Here is a 21,878-nt window from a genome sequence, read left to right as displayed (position 1 = left end):
CCTACATCCTGCAGAGTTGCAGCTGTTACCGGCTGCCCGGAGCGTGGCAAATCACGAAGATTCACACGGTCCTCTTCCGGAAGAATGCGCACCACCCGGAGACATTACTATTGCCCACACTAGGACTGTTGATATTTTTAAACATATGGGGGATCTGATATATCGATATTTACAAAATATAATTCTCGTCCCATAATATATCGAAATATGTATAGATATATCAACGAAAGAAGTTGGTCTTCGGGCCTATAAAAATATCGGCTGCACACTGTAAATATACTATCGGTTTTAGATCTGTATATGCAAGTATTGATTTATTATTAGATATTCTGTACAATTAACAAGCTAGTGCCTGCATATCACCCAGAAGAAGAAAGAATTGAAAGGAAAGCTATGCACGTTCGTGGATTGCCGATAACCACTTTTACTAACAATGGTAACGGCATGTAAGTGGCACAATAAAAGGTGTCCGATGGGTCTGTTGTTTGGTTTCATCAGATATATCTGATTTGTCTGGTACACTTCATGCAGATTTCCCTGTTTCTCATTTCTGGAACGCGAGCGACCTGGCAGCTCTAGTGCCAAAACTGCATGGTGAAGTTAACGTTGCAGTTTCTGTTGGTAGCGCCTAGCGCCGATTACGTCAGCATATCTCCTCACGTGTCTCCGCCCACCGCAAAAATCAGTCTTGTCATTTAGATCATGGTAATTTTTTTCAGCAACTATTTTTTAAGAATGCTGATGTGAAGAGATAGTACACTAGTTGCGTTAATTTTTTTTTTAACGCAACAGGTAGGCTATTTCTCCACATGGGAAATCTTGTTATACCATTCGCCTCCCCCCCCCCCCCCCCCCCCCCCCACCTTTCAAGTGTACCGGACTACTACTTTCTGCTACATAAACATGCTTCACACAGTCAAAGCGAAAGACAGGACATGACAGGTGCTCAAAAAGTAGTAAGACCCCTTCATACAGTGAAAGTAAGGTAAGACTGTATTTTACTACAATTTCAAAAGAACAATTTCATATACTTAACCGAAAATAACGAAAAAAATTTAAAATAAAATAAAAATATCAGCAGTCGATATTGCTATTACAACCAATACCGACATATCGTGGGAAGTATGTCACTGACATATATCGATATTTATTGGAAAAAATACCGGTACGTCGATATTTTATCAATAGCCCTAGGCACTGGTGCCCGTACACAAGGGGAACGAGGGTACTTGGCTCTTTCTGTAATCTAGAGATCATTCTCTAGACTGCAGATTTAGCACTGCCACAGTCAAGCACTACACTGAGTTCATTTGGTTGTCAGGTTGATCCCTGTAAATTATATTCTGTCCTTGCTGACAGCAGTGTCTACATTGCCAAAACACAGTCCCAAATTGTTTCACTCTTGTCTCCTCATATTACAGTTCCAAAATAAACATGGCTGCAGTGTATCTGCCCGACATGCATCACCACAGCTCCTTCCCCTACTCACAACCACAACAGTAGTTTACCATCTGTCCTTGATGGAACTGTACTCAATTTTGCACTATACCATCACGCTCTGAAGAACACAGCATTCTATACTGTATGTGTGTGCGTCTATTATTTCAGCTATGGCCCCAAACGCACGAGAAAAATGCAATTTTCTGTTCTAGAGGGGAACAACTAAGAACGGAATTTCAGGATCAAAAAGATATCCTCTCCTGTAGATGAGACCTTATTCAAAGTGTATGCGATGCATCACTCAAGAGTTATTAATTTTGCAGTGCAGTTGCCTTGGATGAACAATAACATGTAAACTGAGAAGACAGTGATCATCTTATTTGGTTGTCAATAGTCCAATCTGGGCGTTATTAAGGAAGATTTTCCAATGGACCTTTTGCACTCAGTTTCTGGAATTTTGTTATGCCGAACAACATAAAAGAATAAGAAGACACGAAAACAATGAAATTAACGTTATCACATGCGAAATTTCATAAACAAAAAAACTGTTATGGAAGGCATCAAATCAAAATTGAATGAGCCTTTTTTTTAGTTTACTCTTTCTCCGCTTTGAGAAGAATTACAGTGACATGTTTCGCTGGTTAATTTTGTTGATATTGAACAGTTTTTCCACAATCTGACATTCGATTTTTAATTTTCAATGTAAACATCAGTGGAATATAAATGATATATGTTCGTGAACATTTAAAGTTTCATTTCTGAAGACGTTGGGAAGATATGTAGGAAGGAAGATTAAAGTTTAATCAAGGGTAAGGTCATCACACGGAGAACAAGCTCATATTGGGGAAGGATGGGAAATCTTTCGTTGCAGCTCTTTCAAGGGAAACATACCGGTACTCGACTTACGCAATTTACGTAAATCACAGGAAACCTAAATCTGGATGTCCGAGAGATTTGAACCGCAGTCTTTCCAAATGCAAATATGGTGGCTTGCCATATCTCTGTTCACTTGGTTAACTCATTGGAGACGCTGGATTTAATCATGTAAAGATTTAACTTAAGATCGTTAGGATGAAAACATATACTTAAGATCGTTAGGATGAAAACATATACTAAAGATATGTACTTACTGTTTAGGTACTACAGTAATGTACCTAAAACATGGCGTGGGTAACTACCAAACATTTGTGTCCAACTAATTTTGCGTACTTCCCTTCAAATTTTATTTTTCGGGCACCATATCTACATCCATACTATGAAAGCCACTGTGAAATGCACGGCGGAGGTTAAGTCCCTTTGAACTAGCTGTTACGGGTTTTTCCCGTTCCATTCATGTACAGAGCGCGGAAAGAATGACTGTTTAAATGCCTTTGTGCATGCTATAATTAATCTAATCTTGTTCTCACGGTCCATATGGAAGCGATATGCAGCATGCTTTTAGTATATTCCTAGAGTCATCATAGAAAGAGTCTTGAGTTTGTAAGAAGGTATCTTGGGATAGTTTACGCCTGTCTTCAAGAGTCTCCCAAATCAGTTCTTTCAACAATCTGCAACAAGTTAAACAAACTTGTGACCATATGAGCTGCTCTTCTCTGTACATCTAAATACCCCCTACATCTACATACATACTCCGCAAGCCACTGCATGGTGCATGGCGGAGAATAACTTGCCGGAATCGTGCAAGTGTCTACTTTTATTCGTGTATGAATATTACATTTTAGTTGAAAAGGGGGCGACATACACGGTAATATTTAAGAGAAAGCGTGTTTTTTTCATTTTTTGGCGATATATCATTGTTTGGCGACTGCCAAATTTGAGTCCAAATGGTTCAAATGGCTCTAAGCACAATGGGACTTAACATCTGAGGTCATCAATCAAATTTGAGGAGTCTTAGGCCTATAAGTCAGACCGCAATTCCGAGAAAAATTTCCTTTGTACAGTTTAAAGATATAACCATACTCAACTTCCAGATGAATTGTCTTTGCTTTCTAATCAGTCGTTTTGCCCTAATACTGGGGGAGGGGGGGGGGGGGGGGCGTAAACTGCTGGCATTTGCCTAATGGTGACACACATTAACGAGACGAAGAGTGTAAATGCAAACTCTGTTGTTGCTTTTCACAGCTCATGTTTTTATGCACGTAAATTTACATAAAGCGTTAATATCACATCTCTATTTGCTTTTGCGTTTCTATGCACCCTGTGCTCGCGTGTACTAAATTGTCAGACCTCTGAACAGTTTTTTCACTTCATTATACATTGTTGCAGTGTTTACATAGCGGCTTCCCGTCATATAGGAAACAATCGTCCTTCCTTCCATTATTGTGTATTCGTGTGAGACGTGTTCGTAAAATAATTAGGTGCAGCGTGTTTGTGTGAAACCATGCATAATTTAGGGAGTTGTGAAAAGTATATGGTGATCAGTGCGCGTGCTTCTTTGAGGCCGAAAGGGAACAGGACGTGAGCAGTTCCATATCATAGCCAGAAAGAGAACTTCTGAATGTCTCAGTATTAGTGAAAGTACAGTGAAGCGAATTTCGAGAGAATATACAGAAACTTCATGTCTTACATCACCAACAAAGAATTCTGTCAGGCGACAGAAGCTTGTATTGGACGGGTTTATCCAAGCGGTCATAAGAAGACGTTCCACAATTTCTACGTGAACAAGCAGTTTCCCACAGTGGCAGGCGCGTTGGAAACGTTGAAGACTGTAGTGGAAGATTTTCCTGATAAGTGACGCAAACCTTTGGCGTGCTATTCAAAAATTGGACTTCAGAAACAAAAATTTCAACAAAACACCTATGCCGATGGAAAATAAGAAAGCAGCATGAAAGAGATACGAGTTCTTGCGGGAAATAAGATACTTGCGCAACACCAGATGGACTATTTATTACTATTACACTGATGAGAGCTGGAGTGGTGCAAATCATTCCAGAAATGCCTTATGCATCGGAAAATTTACACGATTATCACAGAGGAAGTATTCAAGAGTGAAGTAGTTAGAAAGGAGGAATTCAAAAACAGTCAGATTCTGGAAAAAGGATTATAATGTGTCACATTGGGAACGAAGATGGACTCGTACAAAGTGCTGGCGTGTGTTTTTACTGGGCAAGAAGGAGGTGAAAATTATCATTATGAAATGAATGCCAGACACTACAAAGAGTGGTTTAGTAGTGTTCTCGGAAAATTACCAGATATGCGATTGTTTGGATCAGTCTCCACATCTCATGGTGACAAATCCAGTGTCACGAAATTCATCTGCGAAATGGAGGAAGGATTCTATTATAGAATGGATGGAAAGCAATAATGAAATCTTCCATCTAATGGCATATCATACGAGGAACTTACTAAAGCTGGCCTATTGGAACACGTGCGACAGCACTTCATGGCGCAGGAATGCATTTTGCGAAGTATATTGCGATCAGTGGTCAAGGAAATCAATCTCTTGTGGTTGCCTGTAGCGCGATGTGAACTGAACGCCACTAAATTTATTTCGCATTCATCAAGAACAAGGTAGAAACGGAGAATTTTAAAATACATGATAATATACACTTGTGTCATTCCGCTCTGGAAAGTACTTGCCAAAGTGTCTGGAGGAATTCAGTGAGTCATTTACACAAACTTGAAAACAGTTATGCACGAAGAGCCCACTGTCTTGACATAGCAATCAAACCGCTGCTGATACAAGTAGACGACTGCAATAGCGGCAGCGAGACCTCAACCAGCAGCGAAAGCGATTAAGGTAGGTTTTATTTCAGTCGTCATTCTTTACAGCAAAATTTATTTGTGCTAATCGACTTTTTCATTTACTGTTGAAATGTGATGCACAAATGTTCAATTATTGTGAGCTGCTTGCATATCGAGCATTTATTTGCAATTTCTCCTCTGCTCTCAACGAAAACCGAACGCCGCAATGCCGTTCTGGAATGCGACTACGAAGCTGCCATTCTTCGCTGATGAACAGGCGCTTATGGCGCGTAACAACGCGCTGATGTGACAACTACGGTCCACCACAGCCTAGCATGTATTGCAGTTACTAACACAATTGCTTTACAAACTCTTAACTAACAAACACGAGGAGTTTTCTTTTGTAAAAACATATGATGTAACCAATAAAAGTTCAAGCTTAACACTAGTGCCTTCTGCGTCGCAATAGCTATAACGTTAAGCTCATCGCAATTGCGTTTGACATAATAACAATGAAACGAGTTATCAGAAAATAACGAAAATCCGCCTATAATTAGAACAAGGCTGTATCTTTAAACTGTGCACACGAAATTTTTCTCCTAATTACGGTCTGATTTTTATTTGTCCTTCAAGTTGACATTGCCGAAAAAAACTACAAAAAGCACGGTTTCTCTTATATATTACCGCGTATGACGCCTTATTTCAATTAAAATGTAATATTCATACACTAAATAAAAGTAGACATTTCCTCTATTCCGGCAAGGTGTAACACATCAATGTTCGTAATGCAATATGATCAGAATAGGAGCTCAAAGTAGGGGTCAATTATTATGAAATGGATAACAGTAATATCCTTTCCTGTTAATAAACTGGCTGAAACAGTTATATAAGACAACAAATTCAAAATATAGCGTAAATTTTTGTGGACACCCATGGAGACGATATAAAACGCAAACGGGCAACAGGAAGACAATGCTCTTCTGAAAATGAGAATTTTGTTAATTCGAATAGAAGTTTAGGCGTTAGAACGTCTTTCCGGGAAGTATTTATCTGGAGTGTAGCCTCATATAAAAGGTGGGTGGGTGACAGCACAGACAAGAGAACAGAATCTTTTGAAATTTGTTGTTTCGGAAGAATGCTGAAGATTAACTGGGTATATTATGTAACTAATAACAGGTAACAACTCATCGAATTAGGGAGGAAAGAGTTTTATGCAACAACTTAACAAAAAGTAGGCATAGGTTTATAGGAAACGTCATGAGACATCAAGGAGTAGTTAAATTTGGTAATGGATGGAATGTGGCCGGAACTGTAAAGAGAGCAACGTTTGACTACATAACAGGCAGGTTCCAGTGGATGAAGATGTAGTAGTTGTGAACAGATCTGAGACGAAGGACTTGCAGAGGGTAGACTATTATGGAGCGCGCATCAAACCAATCTTCAAACTAAAGACAACAAGAACATCATTTGTTGTTAACATGCATTTTACTTCTGGCAGTACTGTTTATATATGTGGTTACAAATGAATTTTAAGTATCCCTGTAGTTAATTGTTTCACAATTTGCATTCACTTTTTCTCTTCCATCTCATTCATTGTCTAGTTACATTTTACCTCTCTCAAGAAAGTCATTCGTATCTCAAAAGCTGAAGTTTAAGGTTACAGCAGTTAGTTTAATGTCTTGAAGTAAAATGTACTTATTTTGTTCTGACAGTACTGTCAGTCATTACCGCTTCCTGCCAGTTACATTACCTTTTTGTTTTCACTTTTCTGAGTACCCCCTTGCAAAACAGGAATGTTCGTACCCACTTCTCCGCAATTTGCAATTTGGCATAGACGAATTCAGACAAGAAGAATGGCGTTTGTATTTGAAGGTAAACAATGGATGACAAAATTGATGAAATTTAATCAACCACATTAAACATTTATCTTGTATTATGTACACCTTGTATTTGGCTATTTCAAACTAGTTTGTGAGGGAAAAATTCGAAATAGGAATAAAAGGAAAGGAAACAGCGAACAAAATTGAAGAAAAAAATTATCGATTTGTTTTTAATATTTCGAACTCACATGCCACAAAACATAGCTTTCAGTTTTTTAGATCATCTTTAAAAAATACCAATAAAAGCATTAGAAAATGGTCTACAGAGACTGATCTGTATATCAGTAACGTGTCAATTGTATTTCAGGCACAACTTTATTTTCCTTTACGTTTGCTAATAATAGAAAAACTTACTGTAAGTAAGCTACGAATGTCAAATGGTAATCAGAGTAAAAACAAGAGAGTTTTGTCAAGCCACTATAATGGTTACTCAGAATTCATTTTTCAATTGCTGTGTAACATTAAACAAAATAAAAACATTTAACAGCTTATACTATCAGTTTAATAAACACACAGATCATGATTTTAACCAAGAAAATAAATTCTGTCATCAGCAAAGAGGAAATGAAAAGCTACATATCAAACATTGTCAGGAATTTGATGAAGAAATAAACACAGTTTTTCAGTTTGTTCCGACTTCATTCATCATAAGCTTACTTTTCATGTTCTCTCGCCTGTGTTCATTCGAAATATAGTCTAGTAAAAGCACAACACATTCTGCATGTAAAATAAGTAGATAAAGAGAACTCATTACAACTCAAACAACCAATATTTATGAGATCTAAATAACTCTCCCTTTGTCACAACTCTTCCGAACCTCCACAGCAATACGGAGTGAGAAAAGCAAACCTAGCTCTACAATCAAGCCCTCGAAGGCACCATTTCCCATTCAAGCAGGTCCTTAACACAACTCATTAGGTTGAGTGCAAGCAATTGCTACGGAAAAATTTGTGGTAGCACCGAGAAGCGAACCTGGTCTTTCACATGACAGTCAAGGCATGCTGAACACTCAGTTACGTATAATACCTTAACAACAGAACGCAATGATGGTACTGTGAGCAATGACATCCAGAGCGCTGTACACATTGGCGTCCAGTTTGATGCCGTGTTCCTTGTCTTCAGAAAGATGTTTTATACAGTTTCGCACTGTCGTTTAGTGAAAAGCGTACGAGCTTACCGAGATCGGGCCAGATTTAAGACTGGATTCATGCCTTCCTTGCCGAAAGAACTCGAAACGGCGCTCACTGTGAAAGAAAATCTGGAGATGTAAAGGTAATTTTAGGTGTACCGCAAGTAAGTTTGATAGAACCTCTACTGTTTACAATATACATCAACAATCTAGTGGAAAACGTCAGACGCTCCGTGAGATTGTTCACAGATGATGCTTGCTACCTATAAGAAGGCAACAATGTCATACGACAAGACCAGTAGAGGAATGATGCAGAGACTGGCAGTTGGTCCTGGACGTAAATAAATGTAATGTTATGCGCATAAATTCACTGCTTTACCATTACTCTATTGATGACAAAACAATGGAATCTGTAAGTAACTGCCGTAACATACCTAGGAATAACCAACCGGTGCAACATTAAGTGAAATTACCATATGCAACTAACAACAGGAAAAGGAGATGGTAGGCTGAGGTTTGTAGGAAGACTCTTAAGGAAACGTGATTCGTCCACAAAAGAAGTGTTTTAGCGATTCTTCCGGTTCTTAAGTATTGGTTATCTGTCTGGGACCCTCATGTGGTTAGATTAATAGAAGGGAGAAAAAATTTAAAAAAGAAAACAACTTAGAAATGTTCAGCATGTAACCGTATTTACAAATTAATTTGTGATGTGGATGTAAAATCACTCGTCCCACATCTTTTAAGATTTATCGTGCAAAAAGATCCATGGAACATGAAACTAACTAGAAAATCCGACGAACAGCGGCGAGTTTCGTCACGAGATCTTTTGGTCGGCGCTAGAGCGTTACAGATGTGCTCAACAAACTCCAATGGCAGATGGTACAAGAGAGGTATTGTGAATCACGACGAACTTTACTATCGAAATTTCGAGAGCGTACGTGCCAAGAAGAATCAGGCATCATATTACCTTCTTCCACATATCTCTCGCGAAATGAGCATAACGAGAAAATCCGAGAAATTTGAGCTAATACATAATTTTACTGACAATCTATCTTTCCATGTGCCATTTGCGAATAGAACACGGAGGAGGAGGAACAGAGATGTACCAGAAATACGCTCCGCCACACACCCTGAGTGTTTGTTATTCATGTATTGTGGTCAGAAGGATTGAAAACATTTGCGATCGAAGTCAGAATAATGAGACAGTATGAAATACAATCGTTGAAATATAGATCTAGTTTTTGAATGGGCGGAAAGATTAAAAAACAAAGATACAATATTTGTGACAGGACGAATGTCTTTCTGAACAGACATAGGTAAACAGACTGACTAGTAAATTCGTGTCACTACGCACGTCATTGCTGACACAATAACTGGAATTAAACACGAGTCACGGATCCGTATACAGTATCACCCACTCCGATTTTGTCTGTAGGGGTAACGAATGAGCTTGAAGGTAACTGACACGATCGCAGCACGTATATTAGACATGTCTTACGACATCATGGGTGTGGAGACGATGCTCTTCTTGATCAAAGCGCGACCTGCGAGGTGAAGCAGACCTCATCTCAGAACAAGAAAACGTTCAAAGACGGGCATTCACTGAAAGTCGTGCTGACAATCTTTAGGAATGTGAAGATTCCTATACTGGAAAACTTCCGGGAGAAATGCCAATCTGCAACCACTTCTCAATAGAGTGATGTGGGAGTGAGGCAGCTGAAGCCTGCCATACAATCAAAACTGCCATGGAGGCCTATTACAAGGAGTACTGCTGCTCCATGGAAAAAACAAAAATGGAAAAAAATAGAGAGAGAGAGAGAGAGAGAGAGAGAGAGAGAGAGAGAGAGAGAAACGCCTTCTCTTGTATACAAGAACATTAAATGACGTGTTGTTCGCAACTGTTGTTACATCCTCCACGTAGCGAAGACTTTGAGCCAATAGATGCTTGTAACAGAGCGTTCTGCAGCTTCAATGCCATGCACACTAAATTATTTTCTGTTCTGCATATTATTTTGAACTAAAATTTTTATTTTGTATTACCGTTTACTTTCAAATTTGAGGTTTTAAAATAACTTTTGCTGGGTCAGAAGTTTTCAAAAGATAAAGCGGCAGAGTGAAGGCAGTAACGAAACGCACCAGACGATTTTTTTTTTTTTTCCTCTTCTAGAAGGCATCCACGAGCTTGGGGATACGTTGACCAGTGTGTCACGAAGCTAGGTGCCTATGCCAGAAAATTTGAAAACGTCAATTTTTGTAAGTACCCTTGCATATAGCAATAGCAAAAATCCTTTTGTTAAATAACTTACTCTCACATAAGGTGAGTGCTGAGTTTCGTAAACTTTAAGAGTATTTTTCACAGTGAGTGGCAAATCTTACAGCGCCACCTCTCGTCGCAAGTCAGTGTACCACGCACAAAACCACGGCTAAGCTGTCAATTTTCCGAAGGCTCAGTGCAGTACGCCATACGCGTCCGGGTATCTTCGAGACACTGCCCGAGTTCCCGTTTCACCTCTCGCACTTTCACACGCACTTCCTCTCGCATGAGATTATAGCACATCGCCACCAGTCCCATTCCCAGCAAAAGATATACGAAGTTGATAACAAGTTTGGTCTGGCTGCCGCCGTGCGAGTCACTGATGTTGGCACCGGGCACAAAATCACCTATGCCAATTTTACACAAGCTGGTGACGCAGAAGTAGGTGCTGTTGAGGTAGTTCCAGCCTTCCCACTCGGCGAACATGATGGTGCCGGCGAGGATGTAGGCGGCAATGACCCAGAGGCAAGCGGTGGACGGGACTATGACGCGGCGCGGCGGGGGCGCGGGGCCCACGGAACCTCCCCGGCGCAGGCGCGGAGACCTGTCGCGGCTGCACTCGTGCACGCGCGCGTATAGCCAGCGAAACGTCGTCGCGAGCACCTTCCCCATGTTCATGAAGTACAGCACGTACAGGGGGATGCCGAAAACGGCGTACAGCACGGTGACGGCCTTGCCCCACGAGGTGCGGGGCACCAGGTTGCCGTAGCCGATCATCGTGAAGACGGACAGGCAGAACATGAGCGCGGCGGGAAAGGACCACGTGTTGTCGAGGCTGGCGCCCGTGTAGCCGGCACGCGCGGCGCGCGCCACCACGTCCTGGAAGCGGCGCAGCACCACGTCCGCGTCGCGCGCCCACGCGGCGGCGCCGTCCAGCGTGTTGTGCCGGTCCACTAGGTCCCACAGCTCGTCGGCACAGGCGGCCCGCATGCCGATGACAGTGCGCTCCTGCTCCAGCAGCGGACTGTCGTGGCCGCGCTCCAGCCACATGAAGCCGACGGCGCCCACGATCGCGTAGCCGACGACGAGCGCGCCCACCCCTACCTGGGTGCACATGAAGGCGACGAGGCGGCGGCAGCAGGCCTTGAGGCGCTCGCGGGGGTCCACGTCGGTGGCGTCCGACGAGGAGCCGTGGCTGCGCACCGAGCCGCCGTGGGCTCGGCTCGCTCCGACCGCGCCCCGCATCGCGGCCAACACTGCAGCCGCTGCCTCCGCCTCTACCTCTACTGCGCCGGCCTTCGGCTCTATTCTCGCACTCCGTGGCACGGCGCCAAGGCGGCGACGACGTGCGAAGCTCGGCTTGACGCCGTTCCGAGAGCCGAGCATCGACTATCTCCCTCCACCACTACTCCCCCCCCCCCTCGCGCTCACGTCCCAAACACAAAGAAGCGACACTCCGAGACCTGAAAGTTCTTGCGAAACACGTCACCCAAACAATCCAAGATCGTATGACTGAACATGATATTTTGTGACGGCGTGTTGGCCAGTGTAGCATACTCAGGAAGTGTGCCCTTAATACAGTGAGGTGACAAAAGTAGTGGCACAGCGATGTGAATATATACAGAAGCGGTAGTATAGCGTACACAAAGCATAAAAGAGCAGTGCACTGCCGGAGCTGCCATTTGGACTCAGGCAATTCATATGAAAATGTTTCTTACGTCATTATGGCGTGCAGGCTTTGAACACGGAATGGCAGTTAGAGCTAGATTCATGTGACATTCCATTTCGCAAATCGTTAGCAAATTCAATATTCCGAGAACCACAGTGTCAAGAGTGTGCCGAGAATACCGAATTTCAGGCGTTACCTCTCAAACGCAGTGACCGATGGCTTTCACTTAACAACCGAGACCAGCATTTGCGGAGATGTCAATGCTAACAGACAAGCAACACTGCGTGAAAAAGCCTCAGAAATCAGAAAGGGACGTACGACGAACGGATTCGTTAGGAGGGTACAACGATCTATGTTACGAGCCGATGGTAGAGTTCGAGTGTGGTGCAGACACCACAAAGCCATGGATCCAGGATGGCAACAAGGCACTTTGCAAGCTGGTGGTGCCTACACGATGATGTTGGCTGTATTTACACGGAATGGACTGGGTCATCTGGACCAACTGAACCAATCACTGACTGGAAATGGTTATGTTCGGCTACTTTGAGACCATTTGCACCCATTCATGGGTTTCATGTCCCCAAACAACGATGGAATTCTTATGGATGGCAATGCGCCAAGTCACCGGACCGCAGTTGTTCACCACTGGTTTGAAGAACATTCTGGGTAATTCGAGTAATGATTTTACCAGCCATCGAATATTTATGGGACATAATCGAGAGGTCAGTTCGTACACAACATCCTGCAGTGGCAACTCTTTCGCAATTGTGGACGCTATAGAGGCAGCATGACTCAATAGTTCTGCAGGGGAATTCGAACGACTTGTCCAGTCACTGCAAGGCAAAAGGAGGTCCAATGAGGTATCCCATGAGGTATCACCATAGTGTACTGGCATACTAAGCGACGCCCCCCACCTTCGCGGGAAAAAAAAAAAAAAATTCTTCAGAAGCCCACTTCGCGTCCTGTTACGCCAAACAGTCAGACCACCAATCCAGTACCAGGATAGTCTGCGCCTCCCCACCACCACCACTACTCCAGTTCAGATCCTGTATACGCTCTTGTAGCTTAACGTAGCAGAAATGTTTACTGGGAGATCATATTCTTATGAAATTTTTATGAAATTACACAAGAACTGAAGATCAGCGCGTCAAGCGAAAGCTGTCAAAGTATAAATAAAGATAATTCCTATCGCTGAAATAGATGAGAAGAATGGATATTCTTTGACTACATGAACGGCGATCACTTCCTGGAATTGGTTACATTCGCGAACTGTGTATGCTAAGCTGTTCTCAACAACTCGATCTGGAATAAACCACAGCTACAATTCTGATTTGTCCAAAGAATGTTAAGGAAGCATAATTAAGCCGCAAAATGGTACTTTTCACGTCCGATGCATGAAAATTGTTCGACAGGTGGGGAACATTGCCAAGATAAATTAATGAAAAAAAATTATAGGCAAGATTCAAACAACAGTTCCACCAACCGCCAAGAGCTTGTATAATCAGCTTAAGAGCGCTGATCTACAAGTTCCAATGGGAGAGGTTGTAAAAAAGACGTGCCGTGAAGACAGCCTCATACATTAAATTCAGAGAGTTCACATTCTCTTCTGAGTCAAGAAAGATATCACTACATCCAAATCTGATCTTCCATGACGACCTGAATGAAAAATTAGGGAAATTTTTCAACCCGCTTAAACAAGAGCTTAAGGTGGTTAGTGACAAACTACAGATTTTCACGTCCATGTTGCATGCGTTTTTTCCTTTATAGCCCCTATTTGTTGCATGAATACCTTACCATTTAACTGATAGCTACAAAAATTAATATGATTTTGGACTTCTTTTATAAGGCTCAGTACCAGTGCTTTTCGCTGCATAGTCTGAGGCGCCATGCCACGACACGCGCGGCTCCTTCCGTCGAAGGTTCGAGTACTCCTTCGGACACGGGTGTGTGCTATGTCCTTAGTGTAAGTCAGTTTAAGTTAGATTAAGTAGTGTGTAAGCCTTGGGACCGATGACCTCAGCTGTTTGGTTCCGTAGGAACTTACCACAAACTTCCAAAATTTCCAATAGTGCTTGTCCCGGTTATCCTCGTTCGAGACTTCAATTATTTTATCATATTATTCCAGGGAAATGACGAAATGGTTCAACACAAATGGTAGCAGGCTTTATTATGATTAGCTCCTTGTGACAACGAAAGACTTATGACATTGGCGATACATCTAGCAACGAACTGTGAACACTGGTATAGCCTGATTCTCAGTAAACTTAAGCATATAGCAGCTACACTTCGTATACAATCTTCAAATTTTCTGATTCGACTGGGAACTTGGAAAAGTCAACAAGCTGGCTGAATCTGTACTAGTTTACTGAACACAGCATATCTTATTAGCGAACGTGCGAATCTATTATCCAAAGCATGATATATATATATATATATAATTGTGACATGTGGGGGAAACAAGTTCGTTGTAATCGTGTGCGCTTTGCACACCGGCTGGGAGAAGAAGAACGTTGAATGCACGTGCTAACCCTGCCCATCACCTAAGGAAATTGATGGTAACTTGTCAAAACATTTCCCGTCCTTGATAGCGGAATAACTGCACTGGACGAGGGCACAAGAAATTACGCATTTCGCATTACGAAACAGCCAACATAAATTAATGTGTGTGGGTAAAGATCCCATGACAAGATCGCCAAAATTCCCCCGTTGACCAGTAACTTCAGCTCGCTGACTAACCAAAATACAAAAAATGCATAAAAAAGGTGAAAACCAGCATAATATATTTTGTATTTAAACTTCCATACTATGATAAATACCAACAAAAATTACTTAATTCTGTATCAGCCACCAGGCATTACACACTGCATAATCTGTTGCTGAATCACTCTTGTTATGTACACACTGAAAAAATTTATAGATTGTGAGCAGTATTTCTGTTTATTGTTCATCAGTTAACTTGTATTTCGATGTGCATCGTATATGTGGTATTGTTTGATATAATCTATAGCAGATACCTAGGTATTAGGTACTATGTTATATTCATAAAGTTCGATTCTTGTAACAGTCCTTAACGTAATATCAATAGCTCAACAGTACCACTTGGGTTTTCTCCATCTGTTTGCTAGTTTCTAATTAAAGCCAATGACAATGCTGATTGTAACTAGCACCTAAACTTCGGGTTACAGCATTACGCGCTTTATTATTCAATATTATGGGTTTTTTATTTTTTTTATCATTAGGACTGTACATAATTCCTTCCACTTTATAATACGTAAAATTATTAGAAAGTTCGTTACGTTACAATTTTTTATATTATTATAGGGGCACGACTTTGTAGAACTTCGTTGCTTCTTAGTGCCATCTGGCAGTTAGCAATAACGGTACATATGTGACCAATTTTCTGACAGCCGCAATACAGCTACTTCCTTGTCCCTGCAAGTAGCTTTGCGAGAGATGCGCCATATTTACATCCATACATGGCCTATATGTTAGTTACCACTGTCAATCACCTTGCATTTGAATCCAAGAGTGGCAATATGAGCTCCGGAAACACATATGGCTAACGTTATAATTTACGTAACACTTTGCAAATGTACTTTATATGTCTTCATTTTTGCCATGCTCTATAAAATATTTCAGTGTGTACATTTCAACATGAGCGATTGTACTCAACAGATTATGAAGATGTCTAATACCTGATGACTGATACTGAATTAAGTGATAATTTTTATTGGTATGTATCGTAGACGGGAAGTTTAAGGGAATAAGCTGAAACTAGTAGTCGTTGGTGGAATTTCGGCGCTCTTTACCTGGGATTTTCATCCACACATTTTCACGTAACAAATCACCAGTATTACAACTTGAGAATGTCAAATAACAACGAACATAAATTAACTTTCATTGTTTCACAACTAGAGACCCCATTTAGCGCCGAAACGAAGAAATGATTCATCATCGAAGTAGTATGAGAAACGTCTTTTGTGTGGACGATACAAGCACAGACTTTCCTATGTTGACCGTTGCTTCTACTAAGCCCACACGCACCGCACCTTTTTCGTTAACTGCAGTCCCGCGAAATGTTTAATTGTGCAATTAACTTGCAGTAGTGATATGAAAGTGATAAATATCTAACCACAGCAGAGATTAAATGTATACAACCGAACGCTCCATACTTTGGGTAGTGAAATTTTTGAATCTTCCAGACAAACACGTGTGAATCGGAAATATCGTATGCGTGGCTTTGGTAGCCTACTAATGACTGGATTTATGGTAATAATGTGCATGGTGACTTCATTAATGACACAAATATTTTCTTTTGCCGAGCTGATACAATCATCTATTTTGTGTTAACAGTGATAGCGCATATTTTTGACGAATGTAATTTTGAGTTTTTACTTACTGATTCTGTTTTGTTTGACATAAAGTGATATACAGGCTGTAGGTAAAAGTTTATGCTATCTTTATTTATGGTTTCTCTTTTATTGTTTCTGAAACCATGATAATTATATTTTGGTTTGACACAGCTCTAAATCCCTGCTACCTTAGGTTGTTTGCTTCCATATAAATTTAAACATGCAGTACAAATTTCTTTTGTATATTATTGAGTTTGGTGACCCTCGTAGATTGCTACCTCTTTAAATTACTTCATTTTACGTGAACTGACCTACCCTAAATAGTTTGCTATTTTCTTTTTTTTTGTTTTTTTTTTTTTATCAAAGATCCAGTAGTCGAAGCAATAGTACAGTAGGAGTCACCTACTCAGTGTTGGTTTGCTGTTTTTTTTCTTTTCTTTCTCTAGATAATTATGAATTATTGTCAGTTTAGCTTTTTCAGGTGTCTTGTCTGTCTGATTTGCTTCACAAGATCAGATATACGAATCAATTCTATGTTGCTATGCGTAGTGTAGAAAAGTTTCCTTCTTCGTACAAGAGTTTGAGAGAGGAATATATGTGGCCTATATAAAAAGCAATAAACCAGCCATTGCTCCTGCATGTTATGTGAATCTTTCAGCTCTAAGCGGATCCTCATGCCGACCAGGAATAAGTTTATCTGTGTGTGTGTGTGTGTGTGTGTGTGTGTGTGTGTGTGTGTGTGTAACATATCCACCCCTCCCCCCATGTTCTTCCTGCTCACGTATGTGAAACCTAGGACCGATTTCCGGTATCCTATAATAGGGGTTTCCGGCCAGACTGGAGATGACTGATCGGTTTTTGACATTCCTGGTAAATGGATATGGTCAAAGCATTCTAAACTGGTTTTAGAGTTTGTGACTGTCCCTTGACGGCAGGTTTTTTTACAGAACCTGTAAGAAATAAAGTTGTTAAAATCCTGGCAGAAGAAAGCACTTTGCTGTAGATTGCCATTGCGGGAAGCTTTAAATAGCCAATGGAAATGCCTGAATTCTAATACAGAGGTTGATTGGCTAGTGGCTTGAAATTTGTAAGAGCTTCGCACAGTGGTATGTAGTTCGTGGGACTGTAGCTCAAAATGGTTCAAATGGCTCGGAGCACTAGGGAACTTAACATCTGAGGTCATCAGTTCCCTAGAACTTAGAACTACTAAAACCTAACTAACCTAAGGGCATCACACACATCCATCTCAATACAGGATTCGAACCTGCGACCGTAGCGGTTGGTTGGTTCCATACTGAAGGGCCTAGAACCGCTCGGCCACAGCGGCCGGAGGGGACTGTAGCCTCTGGGAATGTTGGAAGCAAGCCGCGGTGAAGAGGGGGAGGGGGGGGGGGGAAGAAGGGCAGGTGGGAGTGGGGCAAGTGAGCTCCCTAAGTGCGACATGTTTTTTTTTTTCGGCCGTTGTTGATTTTAGTGGGCACGCTTGAGCTCGGTAGAAAGAGGCCTCACGGAGAACGCGGAGCTCTGAGCTAGCAGGAAGTAGTATTTCGTGAACAACTCGACCTTGGCAGGGTTTAATTGACACTAATAAATTTCATTTATTTCTGTGGAAACTGGAAGTAAGGAGTTCGAATGTCTTCCAATGAACAGACTTTGAACTGTATCCCTGTCTTGTTATTGTGGAGACTGTCAGCGGAAGTCAGAGAGGAGCCGAAATTCAGGGTAGCAAAGCACAAATGTTGAGTTCCATTGTCACATTACAAAAAAGAATACGGCAATACTGCCATAAATTAATTCTTGCAACGCTGCAAACAAAAGTGATACAGGCATTATTAATAGTGGAAGCTCCAGGGCCCGATAGAATCCCCATCAGATTCTATACAAAATTTGCATCTGAATGAGTTCCTCTTAGCCATAGTATACCCTGAATATAAAATTTTGCTTGCTTGACCGCCCCGCAAAGCTTCAGGACAAAGTGCGGCAGCATGTTGGCAAGGGCTTCCCAGTAAAGTTGGACGTCGCATGGCGTGCCACAGCGCCAAATGGTGCTTGCCGTGCAACACGAGGCAGTTAAAGGAACGAAAAAGGACAGTACTTGTCACTCAGCGAGCAGTTACGGTGCGCTGTGGTGCTGGTCCTCATTTCAACATGGCCAGGAGACAAAATATGGACGATTTCACACAGGGGAGAATCATCGGGAAACTCTTAAGAAGGATGAATGTGACGAATGTACGCCAGGGGTTTGATACTGTTCACAACACTGCTTTCCGAACCACAGGCACTGCTACCCCGAGGTGGTCGAGCACGGTCAAATACAGCCGCATGAAGAGAGAGCCGTCAAATAACGGGTCCAATTGCAACCACATGGAACAGAACTGCAAGGCACGCAATCGCACGCTCCACGATACAGCAATTGAATGGGGTTGGTCTCTGGCGGATGACAAGTGCGTTGTGTTCCGTTGAGCACCGCACATCGACGGCGTCGTTCGTGACGGTCCAAGAACATAAGGAACGGACCGGCGACAAGCGGGCTCGTGTGCTCTTCTCGGATGGTTGCATATTCAATCTGTGTAGTGATACTGCTCGAAACTTAGATGGCGACAGGGGAGAAAACGTAATGCACACAGGGACATTGTCAAACGTTACCGTTTTGTTGGTCCACGTCTTATGGTGTAGGGAGGCATAATGTTACATGGGGTTACTGTTCTCAAAATCTTTGAACACGGTACACACACCAGTCAAGGTTATTGTTACAGTATACTTCTCCTCCATGTGCGTCTTTTCAGGGGCGCATTCGGTCCCACATTCGGCGAACAGACTGGCCTGTCCGTTCCCCCCGACTTAAAACCAATCGAGTACGTGAGGGGTGCGGTGAAGAGACGTATTACAGCACGTCAAAACGCACCAACCATAACCCAGCAGTTAACTGCATCAGTGGAGGAAAGGGACGCCCTACCATAAGACCTCAGTAACTTTTTGGTCAGCTTCGGAACACGTTTCAGAGGATGCGTTGCTGCACGTGGTGATCGCACGGCCTATTAATAACCATGTCCCGCCTTTTATAATGTCCAGCGGACCATCATAAATCGCAGTAACTTCAGTGTAATTACTGTCTTTCAATAAAAGTCTCATTTCTATTCGTCTCGCTGTGTATTTCTTATAGATAGTTTCGTCGATTTATGTCACTTGGCAATGGCATTTCATGCGAAAGTTACTTTTGTCCGAACCCTTTGCACACCGACACAGTTACAAAACAAACAGGCTAGAGCCGTTCCCAGGAATGGCAGCAAAAGCGATCGCTAAACTACCCTCACATACAGTTGACATCCCGCTGTTAAACAGGGGTCATGCGAAACCTAACTCACGCTTCACTTGACGTCTTGAAAGTGTGTCAAGTAGTGGGTAGAGTAGTTTCCTGCGAAAGGCTAAAGTATCGGGTTCGAGTCACAGTCAGGCATTAAGTTTCAAATCGCCAGAAGTTTCAAATCACGTCACACACCGCTGCAACGTGGAAGTTCATTCAGTAGATGTAGTATTTCTTGACTTCCGAAAAAAGCGTTTTAACTCATTATCTCATCAATCTGCATTAATGAATACATGAGCGCATAGGGTATAAAACTAACTTTGTGACTGGATCTAGGATTTCTATGTAGAAAGGACGCAGCAATTTATCTTGGATGGACAGTCATCGAGAAAGTACAAGAACTCAGGTGCGTCCCAGAGAAGTGCGCTGGGATAACTGCCTTTCATGTTGTATATTAATGACCTGGCAGACCATTATAGACAACTGCAATCTGCAAAAGAGGTTATTATTATTATTATTATTATTATTATTATTATGTATTATCTGAATACAAAATGCACCAATATTCAGACAGATAAAATATCAAAGTTGTGCAAAGATTGGAAAATTGGTTTAAATATTCAAAAAAGTAAAATTTTGCACTTCACAATACGAATAAACGTTGTATACTATAGTACAATATCAGAGTGTCACAACTGAAATCAGTGAACTCACAGGAGCATCTAGCTCTAACAATTTGTACAGATAGGAAATGGAATGATTGGATATGGTCGAGCAGGTGGCAGATTTCCGTTGACTGGTAGGTTACTAGGGAAATGCGATCAATCTACAAGGGAAACTGCTTACCAGACGCCCGTGACACCCATCCTCGAATATCGTTCAGGTGTGTGGGACACATAACAATATAGGGTATTGAATGTATACAGAGAAGGGGCAGTCGAATGGTCACGGATTTGCATGACTCAAGGAAAAAGCGACACCGAGATGCTAAAAACTTGAACTGCCAGATGCTTGCAGACAGACGCAAAGTATCCCAAGAAAGCTCACTTATAAAGTTCTAAGAACCATATTTAAGCGAGGGATCTAGGATTATATAAAAACCAGGAGGAATCGCTCACGTACGTACTGCGAATGGAAGATTAGATTAATTACAGCGCGCACAGTGGCTTTTAAACCATCAATTCTCATGCTCCGTCGCGAATTACCATCTGGCATGCAGTTCCCAGTCGTCTGCAGAGTATGGATATGGCTGTAGATGTAATTATTATTTCGTGAACAAAACATTCGCATTGTAGACAACAGCAAGAATAGACTAGCATATACATAAATACAATGCTGTATCTGCCGTAGCGTGTCTGACTCCTATGCAAAATGACAACTGTTAATGCAATATATGTTTGTACTGTGAATAGAAATGACTTGAACCGTGCACGAAGGGGAAACACAAGACATAAATAAATTCAGCATGACAGGCGCAACCGCAGCCGTATAAAATATATTTTCTCTTCAATGGAGAACTATATTGCCCCCCCTTTTCAGTTTTACAAGTATTACGTGGAGCGTAGCAAACCTTCATTACCGGGAGACCTCGTCAGGACCGTACCGAGCGAGTGGCGAGACAGCCCCCGCGGGTGCAGCCACAGAGCGGGCACAAATACTGACAAGTAGAAGAAAACCAATAGAGGAAGACTGTTTAAGAATCAAGTGGGAGAGGTACGTGAGTTCTCTCACCACTTGAGTTCTGATGTTCTGCCTATGAGAAGAAAGCTTTCCGACTCATCATCATCATCAGTTATCTGCTATATTAGCAGGTCTTTTGCCTTTCCATTCTCTGCGATCCATTGCTTCCTTCTTAAGGCTGCTGTATGTTGTACCGTCCACCATGTCATCCAGTATCTGGAATCTCTTCCTTCCTCGCTTCCTTTTCCCTTCTACATAACCTTCTAAAACTGTTTTTATCAGTCCGTCATTCTTTCTTAATATATGCCCAATCCAATTTCTTTTTCTTCTCTTTATTACATCTAGTAACTGTCTTTTCTCTCCCACTCTTCTCAGTACCTCTTCATTCTTTACTCTGTCCATCCAACTTATTCTTTCCATCTTCCGCCATGTCCAGATCTCAAAAGCCTCCAGCCTTTCTCTGTCTTTTTTTCCTCATAGTCCATG

The 21,878-nt window shown here is 41.8% G+C and overlaps 2 protein-coding genes across 4 annotated transcripts in view; both read right to left on the bottom strand.

Annotated features, from left to right (window-relative positions):
* The window catches only part of LOC124713352 (mitochondrial protein C2orf69 homolog), a 220,315-nt gene that overhangs the window by 127,132 nt on the left and 71,305 nt on the right, over positions 1-21,878 (bottom strand). The window lies entirely within an intron of this gene.
* On the bottom strand, positions 7,187-11,632 carry LOC124713409 (potassium channel subfamily K member 10). The gene has a single exon (XM_047242945.1). The coding sequence runs from the start codon at positions 11,630-11,632 to the stop codon at positions 10,565-10,567; it is 1,068 nt and encodes a 355-aa protein (XP_047098901.1). The 3' UTR covers positions 7,187-10,564.

Source organism: Schistocerca piceifrons, chromosome 1 (genome assembly GCF_021461385.2).
Source record: "Schistocerca piceifrons isolate TAMUIC-IGC-003096 chromosome 1, iqSchPice1.1, whole genome shotgun sequence".
Classification (NCBI taxonomy): domain Eukaryota; kingdom Metazoa; phylum Arthropoda; class Insecta; order Orthoptera; family Acrididae; genus Schistocerca; species Schistocerca piceifrons.
This window is presented reverse-complemented; position numbering and strand designations above follow the sequence as displayed.